This window comes from Lolium rigidum, chromosome 3 (genome assembly GCF_022539505.1).
Source record: "Lolium rigidum isolate FL_2022 chromosome 3, APGP_CSIRO_Lrig_0.1, whole genome shotgun sequence".
NCBI classification, from domain to species: Eukaryota; Viridiplantae; Streptophyta; class Magnoliopsida; order Poales; family Poaceae; genus Lolium; species Lolium rigidum.
The window spans coordinates 234,504,982-234,518,208 of record NC_061510.1 but is presented as its reverse complement, the minus strand read 5'-3'; the positions used below and the strand labels follow the sequence as shown (position 1 = coordinate 234,518,208).

Sequence of the window (13,227 nt, the reverse complement as noted above, 5' to 3'; positions counted from 1 at the left end):
GGCGGCGGCGGCCTTCAGGGAGCAGCGGTGGCGGTCTTCAGGGGAGCCATGGCGGCGGCGGTGATCGTCCTTGCAAGGGCTGGAAACGAGCAGCAGGGGTTGGGATTTGGGAACAAGCTCACGTTCTCTTTTTTTTCTTCTTTCATTAGATGAGTCAAGGGCATATTCGGCATACTGCAGGTTTGCAGTTTGTTGACTGGGTTGACAATTGATAGAAGTGGTATTTTGGTAATGAAAAACTGAACATGTGTGGTATTTTGGCATTTTGGTTTTGAAGTGTGGTATTATGGCACTTGTGGTTTTGAAGTGTGGTATTTTGGCTATCCGGCGAACTGCGCACCGCACCTGAAACTCTTAAGGTTTTCGTCCTCACCTACGCCGACGACGACGCGGCCCCCATCTCCGATGAGGTCCCGGCCTCGTCTCCGCCGCCCACGGCTTCCCCGTCTCCGGTGAGTTGATTGCGTGGTCGCGGTCTTCCTCCCTGCACCTTCTCCCTTCCCCACCACCACCGACCTGGGCCGGCCCACGACGCCCTTTGACCTACGGGTCGCCCTGCTAACGGACGCAATGAGCGTCAAATAGGAAAACCCACTTCACCCCCGCTGCCCTGTCCACGCCTCCAGCGCTCTAGCAAACTTCGGCCCAAGGCCCAACTGCCAAGTCCAGCACAAAACCTAGACCTTCCCTTTCGCACGCACCGCCACCCGCGCCCCCTGTCCCAACCGTGCCATAAACCCTTGTTCCACCGCCGGTCCGCCGCCGTTCCCCACCTCCGCTGCGCCGCTAGCCCCGCTCTCCTCCCCGACGGTGAAACTCGACAGGCCGCACGAAAATCCCAGCGCAGTACTGTTCCCATGGGGAAGAGCAGCAAGAAGAAGAATAAGGTCATCCTCGCGCCGCCGCTGCCGCCGGAAGTCGATGAAGACGACATCGTCATATCCGACGAGGATGTCGAATTCGTCGAGAAGAACCCAAAGCAAGCCCGCAATATCGCCAGGCTGGACAAAGATGCCATCGACGGTTTTGTCAAAAGGGTCGCCGACCACGACGACGACAAGGTCGAGCTCCTCTACGAGGAGCGCGAGCGCAAGAGGAGGGCGGCCGAAGCCCTCAAGCCCAGGAACGGCGACGATATCGAGGTGGACCCCGTCGACGCGCTCCCTGTCAAGACTCTGGACGGGAAGGTGGTCTACAGACCAGGTAAAATCAGACTCGCTCAAGTTCTATTTGATTTCGAGCCGCGGAATGAGGGGAACCGATTGAGTCAGTCTTAATCCTGAATCTGGGGTAGGAGCACTTGCTAGCTGCACAGGGCTTTGGAGAAGTTGTGAACCACATACCATACGCCCTCTATATTAGTACTCCCTCCGATTCATATTAATTGACTTCAATATGGATGTATCTAGACACATTTTAGTTCTAGATACATCCATATTAGAGTCAATTAATATGAACCGGAGTAATAAATGATTAGCCGCAGTTCTCTTGGGTCTGTTTTTACCAAGTTTGATTGATTGTTGCAATAAGTAGGACCAGACCACTGTAGATGCTAGGCACAACCTATAAGCACAGGAAGAAAAAAATGAGTTCCTTAGGAAATGTACGGCCAATGGCTTGTTCACATTGTTCTTGGTCTATGAATTTAATAAGGTCTTACATCCTATCCTACTGTTGTTGGTCCATTATGTAATAAGGCCGTCTGTACAAATTTCTTTATTAACTAAATAAAGTGGCCCGCAATCCACATGTGTCCTAGAGATATCTTCCTGCCCTGATGTGTGCCTAAGATAAATGGAACAGAAACAAGTCAAAAGCATCAAGTAGTTCTCTGGAAATATGACAAGTATTGCCACATGAGTTTGAATGAATTGTTGGCAGTGTTTACCCTACTTCTCTAACATCATGCCATGACGTGCAGCCAAGAAAGCAAGGTCTGGTGACGAAGCTAATGGTGTTAAATCTAGATCTGAAGACAAAGGGGCTGGTGCCACCCAAGGTTCCCAAAAAGAACCTAAGGGGAGATCCACCAAAAAGGAAGATAGTAAACTGCAGAATGTGCAATCTCCAACTGAAGTTCCCAAGGAAAATCTGCACTCAGTAGTGTTGGTACTACCTCTGTACTTGTTGCATCAGTCTGAAAATCATTGTTTCAAACAAACCTTTTCATGTGATTTACTCCCATGTTATAATTGGCAGCACATTTATATAATTTTTTTTGCTGAAAATGCTTGGTATCATGAATGCAAACTACATGGCCATGTTTGATTGCAAATATCTAAGTATCTTAGACATTCTCAACATATGGCAGAATAGCTGAAGTAACAGTAACATAGCTTTGATTATTGGATGGCTCAATTACTTGTTTTTGACATAACAAACTGAATGCTAGAGTTTCATAAATGAGAAATGTTGAGCCAAATGAAAATGAATAAATGCAGCATCAGCTATTCAAAATAGAGTATAAACGTGAATATCGGTATTTGTTATAGAGAATAATGACAATGAAAGCAAACATAGAAGTTATAAAATTGTTCGTCAGATATCATATCAATTAAAATGGAAGCATTTAGCTTCATTGGGTCATAATTTCAAAAACTTTTCCATCTTATGCAAAATTGCTACTCCCTCCGGATCGCTTTAACAGGCGCGCACGCAGTTTAAGACAAAGTTTGAGATCAATTTGGTCAACAAGATATAAATTACATGTCTACAAAATCTATACCATTAGATTCGTATTCAAGAAAGGTTTCAAATGATATAATTTTTGTGATATATATTCCATATTTTGTTGACCCAAATAATGTTCAAAGCAATTTCTTGAACTATGTGCGTGCCTGTTAGACCAATCCAGAGGGAGTACATTTTATTCTCAAATAGTGAATTTTGCTGTCTGAGTTTACTATATACTACGATTGGCAGGAAGAGGTGAAAGAAGAACTTTCATCAGATGAATTGTTTGAGAAAAGAAGGCCCAGCTTGCTGAACTAGGGATGGCCTTGCTTGAAGACCCAGAGTCAAACATTAGATCCCTGAATGATCTGTTAATCTTATGCAACGACATGGACCAGAAGGTTGTTAAACTTGGTATAATGTCCTTGCTTGCTGTGTTTAGGGACATAATTCCCAGGTACATGACAGTTCACTTCTCAGATCACCACAGCGACAATGTTTCCAAGGGATTTATATATGTGTCTTGATCTTCTTCTCCAGTTATCGGATTAGGCAGCTGACAGAAAAAGAGCTTGCTGTAGAAGTTTCAAAAGAAGTGAAGAAGACGAGATATTATGAATACACGCTTATTCGCTCCTACAAGGTTTTATTCTGAATCCTGCTTCATACCCTTCATACTTAGTGACAGAAAGTCATTTGATTATGAATGATGTGATCATGGATAATGTTGCAGTGGCTCATCATTCGCTTTGAGTTTTTTTTTTCATACTATTACTTATTATTTGCCACTGATGCTGCATCTTTCTTTGATGGTCAAAGATATTTCTAGATGCTCTGATTGCTGAAATTCATCTCTTTTTTTTTTCTCTTTCTGTGCACTTTCAGGCATACCTACAAAAACTGATATCACTGGAGAAGCAACCATATTTCTATCTTGTGGCTGTTCGTTGCTTGTGTAGTTTATTAGATGCTGCGCCGCACTTTAACTTCCGTGAAAGCTTACTGGCTAGTGTGGTAAAAAATTTAAGCTCCTCGAATGATGTAGCCAGGTATCTCCTTTATTTTTATTTACTTACGTAGTTATGTCAAATCATTTTCTACCTGTTGATGCCATAATGAGTCAATCATGTAGTTGACTTCCATAGAAGTCGTAACGTTGGCATCTGGGTTATTTCCCATGGCGGATTACTTCCAAAATTCCTTTCTGCATTTAGCTACTGAGTGCAACTTTCGCCCCGCAGATCAATCCCCATCCCCGCCGTGCATGTATAGGGGAATGGGACCCCAGTATAGAGTTAATCTCTCATTCCATTTAGTTCATTTCATAATTTCATCAAAGGGCAACTATGGACAAGTAAATCTGTAGTTATACGCACTGAATGAGATATACTCTAGAGTCTAGACAAGTAAATCTTAGATGTACCCCTGTTTTATACATTTCATGTACCGATTTACAGCAATATCAGTAAATATTGGGGGTATAGTGCAGTCTGTAAGGCACCTGACTCCCATGTAGGGTGGTGGTAATAACTTTTCCGATACTCAGGAGCTGCCAGGAAACAGGGCCTCATAGTTGCCGGTGTTCCAACTGTTATTTGTACTTGATTGGTAATGCATCAAACCATTGCTGCATGGAACGCAATATTTTTTTTGGGGGTGGGGTGGCGTAATAGTTTTATCTTCCAGTGACCCAAATTTCGTTTGCAATCTAATCACTTTAACTTTAAATTTGAAAGTCGTAGAGAATACTATCAGGTGTCTAAACTAATCTGATGAGTATCTATCTTTTTAGTAAGGGTTAGTAAATTAATCCATTCGTCTCCTTTGATTCATAGGATAGGAAAATTGTAGGAATGGGAAAAGCATAGGAAAAAATCCCATAGGATCTAAATCCTACATAGTTCATACACAATTCCTATGAATCAAAGGAGCCCTCATTTTGTATTAGGAGTAGTCAACTAGAGCAGAGTAGTCCATCTAGCGGCATTGACCTAACTTGCATCTATCTCTCACAAACTTGTAGGAAACTATGTGGTGAGGCGATAAGATCTCTATTTAGAAATGAAGGAAAACATCGTGGTGAGGCAACCATTGAAGCAGTAAGATTGATAGCAGCCCATGTCAAGCTCCATGATTGCCAGCTCCATCCCGATAGCATTGAGGTACGTATGTGATGAAATTGATGGTTATCGTTCGGCTGCTAGCATCTTTTCATGCAGTTGATACGTGAAGATTCTTGGTTGATCTTGCTGGCTATGTCTCTTTTCTTTTTTCTGTAGGTCTGCTTGTCTTTGAAGTTTGATGAAGACCTTGGAAAAGATGATAGCAAAGAAGACAAACTGAAACCAAAGAAGAATAAACGATATCAGAATCGGGATGTCGCAAAACCGAGTGAGAAGAAGAAAATAAAAAAGGAGATGCTTTCTAAGGCCAGACAAGAGGTAACATTTGATGTTGCATACTCTCTTGTAGCATAACCTTTAATTCTCATGAGGTTATATTTATGCAGGTTCGTGCAGATCTTAGAGCTGTTTCGTTTACTCTTGATCCAAAGGAGAAAAAAATGATACAAAGGGAAACTCTTGCAGCTCTGTTTGAGACCTATTTTCGAATTTTGAAGCATAGCATGAACAATTCAAGGTTTGTGCATTGTGTATCTGAGTTTATGGGTAGAAAGGATTCATAGCTGGTCGTATATGTTAGGAATTGTTGCCTTATATCATAATGTTGCACTCCTGACGATGATGATATTGTCATGTCAATGATTCTAGGTACAAGGCCACCAGTGTCTTTCCTGGTGGCTCGCACCCTTTACTGGCTCCATGCTTGGAGGGCTTAGGAAAATTCTCCCATTTAATTGATTTGGATTTCATGAGTGAACTTATCGCTTGCCTTAAGAAGCTTTCTGGGTATACAGACCATCAAGGTGAAATTCCGCCAGATAATGCACTCTCTGTGTCAGAACGTCTGCAATGCTGCATAGTTGCTTTCAAAGTCTGGAGGAGCAATCTTGAGGCTTTGAACGTAGACCTGCAGGACTTCTTTGTGCAGCTTTATAACCTTATACTGGAGTATCGGCCTGACAGGTTTGGACACTATTCATACCGGGAGTTGTTTCCTCTGCTTCATCCATTCCTTGACAATGTTTTACTTAAAAAATTGACATTTAATAATTTCTGGGATATGTGTTATTATATCGAACATAATAATAGTTAAGTTATCCATATGTTGAGAAAGTGCATGATCTGATCTATTGCATCCAGAGATCATGGAGAGGTTTTGGCCGAAGCTCTGAAGACACTTCTGTGGGAAGGCAAGCAGCAGGATATGCTAAGAGCAGCTGCTTTCATTAAACGTCTGGCCGCATTTGCTCTGTCATTTGGCTCTGCAGAAGCAATAGCAGGTTTGGATATATCATTACCCCATCTGATTATTGGCTACCAAGGCTTGCAAAGTATTTTATTTTTATTCGAGTTTGGTAGTATAATGCAGTGATCCATCTGCCGAGTCAATCTTGCGTAGCAGAAATCATGGGACAGTTCATAGTAAATTAGTAAATGACCCCTACATAATCACGATACTTTTGCTACAGGCGATCATTTTAGGTTGCTTCCTAGGGCCCATACAAATATGCATCACAAGATGAGTAAATCATCAGTAAACCAATAGATCGATATGTAAAGTAATTTCTTCCTGGGTGGTTGTTACAAGCACTTGTTGTCAAAGCCTTGTCTTTTCCTGTTGCCTTGCAGGCATAATGATTTACATGTTCGTCTAATGTTGCAGCCTTGATCACGCTGAAGCATCTTCTCCAGAAGAATACAAAGTGCCGAAACATGTTGGAAAATGATGCTGGTGGTGGTTCCCTGTCCAGCTTAGTTGCGGTATAAGCTTTCCCTTCTTTTTTGTATTCGATCATGTACAGTTTGTATTTATCTGATTATTATGCAAAAAAAATTGTTTATTCAGAAATATGACCCAGAGGCTAAAGATCCTTATTTGAGCGGCGCACTAGCTACAGTCCTTTGGGAGCTTAGCCTTCTTCAGAAGCATTATGACCCATCTGTTTCTGGAATGGCTTCAAATGTCCTGAGCATGGCAAATCTGAACGCCACTCAGAATCCAGTTCAACTTTCTAGTGCAAACCCTCTGGAAGCATACAAAAACTTGTCAATGGGGCTGGAATTATCAAAACCAGCCGGCAAGGTGTTGACGCTGAAGTGCAAAAGGAAACGGCGCAGTAAGGAGTTTGTCGCCCTAAGCCCAGGTGTGCTTCAGAAGGCAGATTGCACGGTGGGTGAAGATGTACTCAGAGAGAAGTTGCAAAGTCATTTTGCGGTGCTAAGAGGCATTTCAGAGAATGAGAGACTGAGGACCGAGTTGAACCATACATTGTCATCCATAAACATGTATAAGGAATACAAGAAGCAGAAAAAGCAAACCAAGAAATCAAAAACTGGCAGGAAGAAAGTTACAAGGTCATAGGGATTGGTCGTTTTCTGTTTGAGGATCTTTCCCACACCAGCGATAAAGGTGTACTTCAATTTTTTCAAAGTGTCACTCTATTTAGTGTAGTCCATACTATTTGGTTCCTGTGACACACATTGTAGTTTATGTGCAAGATACGAAGGTTACATGCTTGATCTACTTGATGTTGCTCTTCAATATGCAATTGTTAGGTGCTCTTTTTTTTCATATATATATATTTAGTACAAACTCTGTTACACTTCTATAAGACAGTTTTGGTAAAACGTCTTTGGCTTGCCAAAACGTGAAGTGAACGGAGGTAGTTACTATCAATTGACAAACCAATTCCATCTACAAAGCGGTACTTGGTTGCACAGGAAGAAGTTAGAAGTGCTATATACTTCTGAAAATGTTAACGGTTTTGGTTTTTGACAAAGCTTAAGAAAGACCAACTATACAAGGGCAAAATGGCTGCTGGCAAGCTTACATAATCGAGTGATTGTTTGGAAGCAGATAAAACACATACGCAAACGGTCTTAAGCTGCCCCTGACAGAATTTTCAAGAATGTACCAATTCAGTCAGCCAACAAAAAAACAATTCAGTTAGCCAACAACAGGCAGATGGTAATGCCCTTCAGCTTCCTTTCTCCCAATTTGTAGTAAAATGAGACCCAGTATATGTTCCGTTCCACGGAAACACTGAAACAGGTTGGTGTATCAAGTTACAATGCACAATAGATAATGTAATAGTATCTAGAAAAACTTCTCAAGGTACTAGTTCAGAATTACAAGAATGCCGACGGTGCGGGGTTGACGACGATATGCCTAAGAGGATTCGAGACGTCGCCCCCGCCAGCGTGCTTCACAAACTCTGCAGGGGTGAGGAAGCTACCATGGCAGACGCAAACTATCCTGACGCCCTCGCCGCCTTTCTTATACCTGTATAGGAAGCCATCTATCTTCTTTCCGCCAGGCCCTTCGACTTTGGAAGAGACCATCGGCATGTCCTCCATCATGCACTTCTTCATGTCGCTAGTGCTGCTTGTCCTCATTGTTGTCAAGGACCCAAGCGTCCTCAATGGAGGCTGCTCTGGCATCGCGCTGTTTGTTGGCCTCCCAGCTGCTGCTGCTGTTGCTGGAGGAGGAATCACAATGTTTTGATTTGTATTTTCATTGGTTGAACTCCTATCGTCTGTTGACTGGCAGACTGCACTTTTGTCAACACCTGAGAACACAAGAATAAAATTTGAGTTTCCTTGATGAGCACATGCAAGCAGAAACTAAGAGACCAATTTATGCTGCACCAGATTGATTATCTATTCTTTCTGCTTTTGTATGACCCAGTCTTCACATGGACTACTACAACAATCCAGCTTTGAGATTTGTGCAAGGAGTTTGGCACATTGCATAAAACGCCCTACTTTAGATCCATTTTTAATCAGCCATTCCATCCTTTTTTACAGAACAATCCCTTTCTTTTCTATCTATATTTCCTTGCAATCGTTTTGGTAATACAAATAGATAGACATCGATATAGTACATGTAAGCTTAAAGCTCAGAATTTTCAAGATTAAGCGTCAGTCGCTGGGGATGCATACTTTTGTAGTTCATGAAGGAAAGCGGCATATGGCACATTTTTTTTTTTTTTGCGAATAGCGGCATATGGCACATTAACAGTACCGGTAGAAGTACTTAACATTAACTATGCTTGAAGTTGTAACTGACCAGGTTTGTGTAACCTCAAAGGTAAAAAGGGAGGAATCAAGGACACAGTTTTAAGAATAACTCTTATCTCCAAGTTCTGATAGGCCATATGCCCACCCAGAGGATTCTAAGGTCAGAACTAACGAGGAGCCATGGCCGCTATGAACATAGGAAGCGAACAAAAGGTCATGGCATAGGGTGGATCAGTGGTGACAGGCATGGTGGTTCCTACCATGGAGAGAGAGAGAGAGAATCCAAGTGCCTGGTAATCAGCATATGGCAAAAACCAAGATCACTACCTATAAATCCATAAGATGGGTTTTTGTGCTTGGAGGTTGCTTAGGTAAGTCCAGATTTAGACTCTTTCTGTTAGCTTTAGTACGCAACTACAGTCCGATAAGTTATTCTGCATATAAGTTCACCTTTGTCTAGTACAACAAAGTTTGCAAACTTCCTTTTTCTTTACACTGAGGTGTTGGAGACAAAATAATTGAAGGAAAAACCTATTTGAGCCACGAACACCTGAAAGACAAGAAACCAAAAGAAAAACTGGACACCCGACTCAATCTGGAGGTGGCTTGCGTTGTTTACGTGTGGTAGTGGTGGGTTTTAAACTGGTTAAGCACTCGGGGTTAACGTCTTCAGGTGAAGTAGTATGAAAGCACGTGTGAGTCACTAGCATACGTGGTCCACGATAGCCCTCAGTAAGGACAACCTTTCGTAAATTTGGGCCCTAGGCATTGCAAAAGTAACACTCACGAATTCATAACATTGTGTTCGACCACTAAACCAGAGTATATGCATAATAATAGTGCACTACCAGCATTTGATATCATTATCAAGCTTGTGATTCATGCATTCTCCATACTGGGTATATGGTTTAAATTTGATTGTATGGATCAACTTTTTTGTTTGTCCTATAGCCATTAGAGGAATTTTGAGGTGTTATGTCACTACCCTAGTTCGAGGACTCTGGGTGATTATGAGCACTAGACTAATATTCCCTGGGTAGCAATATTTGTCATGGGGTAGCAGACTGTACAAAGAAAGTTGAAGCACACCAGATCACACATTCGCAGTTGTATGATACAAGGATGCGACCAAACATGAAGATAATAAAACGGGTTCCAAAATAGCCCACCCACGGATGAAGAGAAGCATAATTCAGTATCTGACAAACATTCATGTCATTAAACTTATCTCACTAATCAAATCTTCGCCACTAGCTAGCGACACACCGGGAGTCAGAACCCCATTATATCGTTGTACATCTATGTGCAGAGCTAGACTCAAATCTGGTACTCAAAATTTGGCAATACCAATATCCAAAATACAACTAGAGTTAGTAGGAGGAAATGAGTCAATATTTGTGTATTTCTAGCTTATTGTTGATGACTCTGGTCCTCCAAGCTCTCTCTAGTCATTATTACTGCTTGACCGCATGGTTTTCAAACTAGGGCGGCATCTTGCAATTGCGGATATGTTGTTGTTAGCCAAATTTAGTATGCTGAAGCATGGTTGACAGGTTGCAACTTGAACCAGCCCAAATCTGGCCACACATGGCCAGTATTGAGCAGGTTGGAATTTCAAGATGCATCAGGAACAATCAACAGCAAACTTAGTGAACAACAAAAAAAAAAAGAGCGAGTGCATACCTTGCTCCTGCTGCAGCTGCTGGTTTGCGGAGCTGCTCCCCTGCGACCCGGTTGACCTCCTGAGCTGCATCCCGTTAACGGCGTCGGCGCCGGCCACGTCCTCCTTGGCTGGCTTCGCAGGCACTGAGGAGGACCCCACGGAGCTCCTCCTCCCGAGCATCTTCCGGCGCGCCTCGAGGCGCCGTCGGCTCTGCATCTCCCGGCGGCGCCAGCGCTCCTCCTCGGTGTCCGTGGGCAGCGAGCTGGTCCGCAGCAGCTGCAGCGGCGAGGCCGGGGAGGGGTCGCCGTCGCCGTCTCCGTCGGCGTCGGCGAGGGAGACGGAGCAGGCGGAGGCGATGGACGCGGAGCGCGCCAGGCGCGGGCGCTTGGCGTCCGGGGAGCGGTCGGTGCCGAAGCGGCCGCCGAGGGAGAGCCCCAGGCCGAGCGACAGGCCCAGGCCGAGGTCGATCTCGTCCGACTCGCCGCCCTCCGTGCTCCCGCCCTCCTCAGGCGGCGCCACCTTCCCGCCGCCGCCGCTGCCGCCGAAGACGCCAAGAAAGTCCCTCGAAGCCATGGGGAGCAGCACCAGCAAGAAAGCGTCGCTCTGTTCCACGAACTCTCCCTCAAAGATCCTCACCACCCTCTTGCAGTTCCGAAGCAGGGAGGTGCCGGCCGGACAGTCATGAAGTGGTGCGTTGAACGGAAACCATGGCTAGAGCTGCCAAGAACTCGCATCCAAGCTCTTAGGCAAACCGAACAGCACGACGCGGTCGATTAGTTGTTGCAGAAGATGGCAATTCATGCGGAGGGAAGAATGGGGCAGGGAAGTCGAGTGGATTCGCTTTGCCCAGCGGAATCGAACGAGAGATATGCTAGGATAGTGTAGTAGATTGGAGGAAATGGGTCTCAAGGAGATAAGAAGAAGGGAAGCAGCAATCAGGGCAGATCTCTGTGTCCGTGTGAGATTGGTGGGAGGAGCAGGGGAGGGAGACAGGAGGGACGTGTCCGCCTACTAATCATTTTCTCCTTTCTCCGCCCACTTGCCCGTTAATGTAGGATTAGTTAGTGTCGCAAGTGGGGCGTAGATAATTAGGGGGAGGCGCCTACATGGGCGCGGAGGGTGACCACGTGTCGGACGGCGCCCACACGCTCACCAGCCGAGCCGTGCTGACTGCTGAGCCGAGCTGGGGACGGATGGAGCAGGTCGGGGACGGGAGAACGGACACGTGTTGACACACAACATCGTTTCATGACATGAAATCCGTTGGTAAGAGCATCTCCAGCAGTCTCGTGACGAGGCCCCTGGCAGCCTTTTTTTTTTTTCATCCGAACAGGCCCCAACTTATCGGCGAAAAAGACGATCGTCGTCCTCATCGCATCGTCTTCCGCGTGCTGTAAAAGCCTGCTGCCGGTCAGTCTTCGCTGGACGCATAGCTTCCAAGCGGCGAGTTAATGACGTCGCCTCGAATTCACACGCGGCTCCCTCTATTTATCGCGGAACTACCGCGTATGGCAGCATTCACCACCGCCGTCTCCCTTCTCTCCCCATCCCAGTCTTCTCTCTCCAATCCTCCTCAAGCGAGCAATGGCGGGTTGTGACGACAGCGCGGCGAACAGCGGCTTCGGCCGACGTTCTCTACACCAGTGGGAGGCAAGGCTTCTGCACATGGCGGGCTACCCGGCGCTGCCGGACTTCCGCGCGCGCGGAGGATGGCGCCTGAGCGCGGGGGGCATCCCGATCCCACCGCCGCCAGTGGGAGGCGACGCCCATGACGCCGAGATCGACGCCGTGCTCGTCACCCTCAGCGACGAGCAGCGCGCCGAGCCGTGATACTTCCCCGACAACTACGTCGCGTGGAACGAGTTCTTCCATCGCAGGTACGAACGAGAGCTTGCCGCATACGACGGTCCTCCCCTCCTCCCGCGCGCAACAACGCCGCCGGCCACCGCCGCTGGTGGAGCCCACCGGGCTGCACCCTCGAGAATGTGCTCGTGCACATCGGGGGCGGCAACTACCCCATCCTAGGGATGCCGCCGCCGGCGGCGGTGCCTTCCGTGTCGCGCTGATACAGAAGCTCCTGGATGCCTAGGCGCATGGCGTCGTCGTGCTTGTCGGGCTCGGCGTCAAGGTCTGCGACGCGCAGCTGCGGATCGGCTCCTCCAGCAGCGACGCCGAGGACGACGGTGAAGAAGGAATCGGCGTCGCCACCGCCGACCATAGGGCGCAGCAGCGGCACCCTCGTCATCCGCGAGGGGCACGTGCCTATTCGTCACCGCCGCGTGGCCGCAAGAGGAAGCCGAAAAAGGAGGACGCGGCGGTGGCAGCTGCGTCTGACCTCGCCGCCGAGGAGGCCGCGGGGGCCGAGGACGCGGTGGTCTGCGAGGCGATCGTGAGGTCTCTCCAAGACCTCGTGCCGGCCGACAACGTCCTACCGATGGACGCGGCGCTCGCCTGGTCCAGGCAGGACTGGGAGAGGGAGGAAGCGGAGCAGCAGCGGCGGCTGCTGGACCTGGCCGCCACGAGGCGCCGCGCCGCCGCGGCCGTACCCGCTAGAGGCGCGCCGCTAATCAAGCTGGAGGCCTCCTGACGAGGGTGCTCTCCGGTAATGCCCACCATGAGGGGCTTAGGGTTGATGGAATCTTGCATGCTGACACGAGACATCGGATACCAAATAAACGGGGAGAGATATTTAGCCAGGTTCAGGGCCCTCGATGAGGTAAAACCCTTACTTCATGCTTATCTGATCTT

The 13,227-nt window shown here is 46.7% G+C and overlaps 1 protein-coding gene and 1 pseudogene across 1 annotated transcript; one reads left to right on the top strand and one right to left on the bottom strand.

Annotated features, from left to right (window-relative positions):
* The first annotated feature begins 727 nt into the window (after window positions 1–727).
* LOC124699128 lies at window positions 728–7,368 on the top strand (annotated as a pseudogene).
* A 375-nt stretch (window positions 7,369–7,743) lies between these two features.
* On the bottom strand, window positions 7,744–11,481 carry LOC124703146 (ninja-family protein Os03g0419100-like). Its single transcript, XM_047235361.1, has 2 exons — window positions 10,500–11,481; window positions 7,744–8,365 (listed from the first exon to the last, which is right to left on the bottom strand). The coding sequence occupies exons 1-2, from the start codon at window positions 11,050–11,052 to the stop codon at window positions 7,926–7,928; spliced, it is 993 nt and encodes a 330-aa protein (XP_047091317.1). The 5' UTR covers window positions 11,053–11,481; the 3' UTR covers window positions 7,744–7,925.
* Between the last annotated feature and the right edge of the window lie 1,746 nt (window positions 11,482–13,227).

Coding starts and splice junctions, on each gene's coding strand:
- LOC124703146 (XM_047235361.1), bottom strand. CDS start 11,052: ATGGCTTCGAGGGACTTTCTTGGCGTCTTCGGCGGCAGCGGCGGCGGC. Junction 8,366..10,499: donor GCAGCTGCAGCAGGAGCAAG/GTATGCACTCGC, acceptor TTGTGTTCTCAG/GTGTTGACAAAAGTGCAGTC.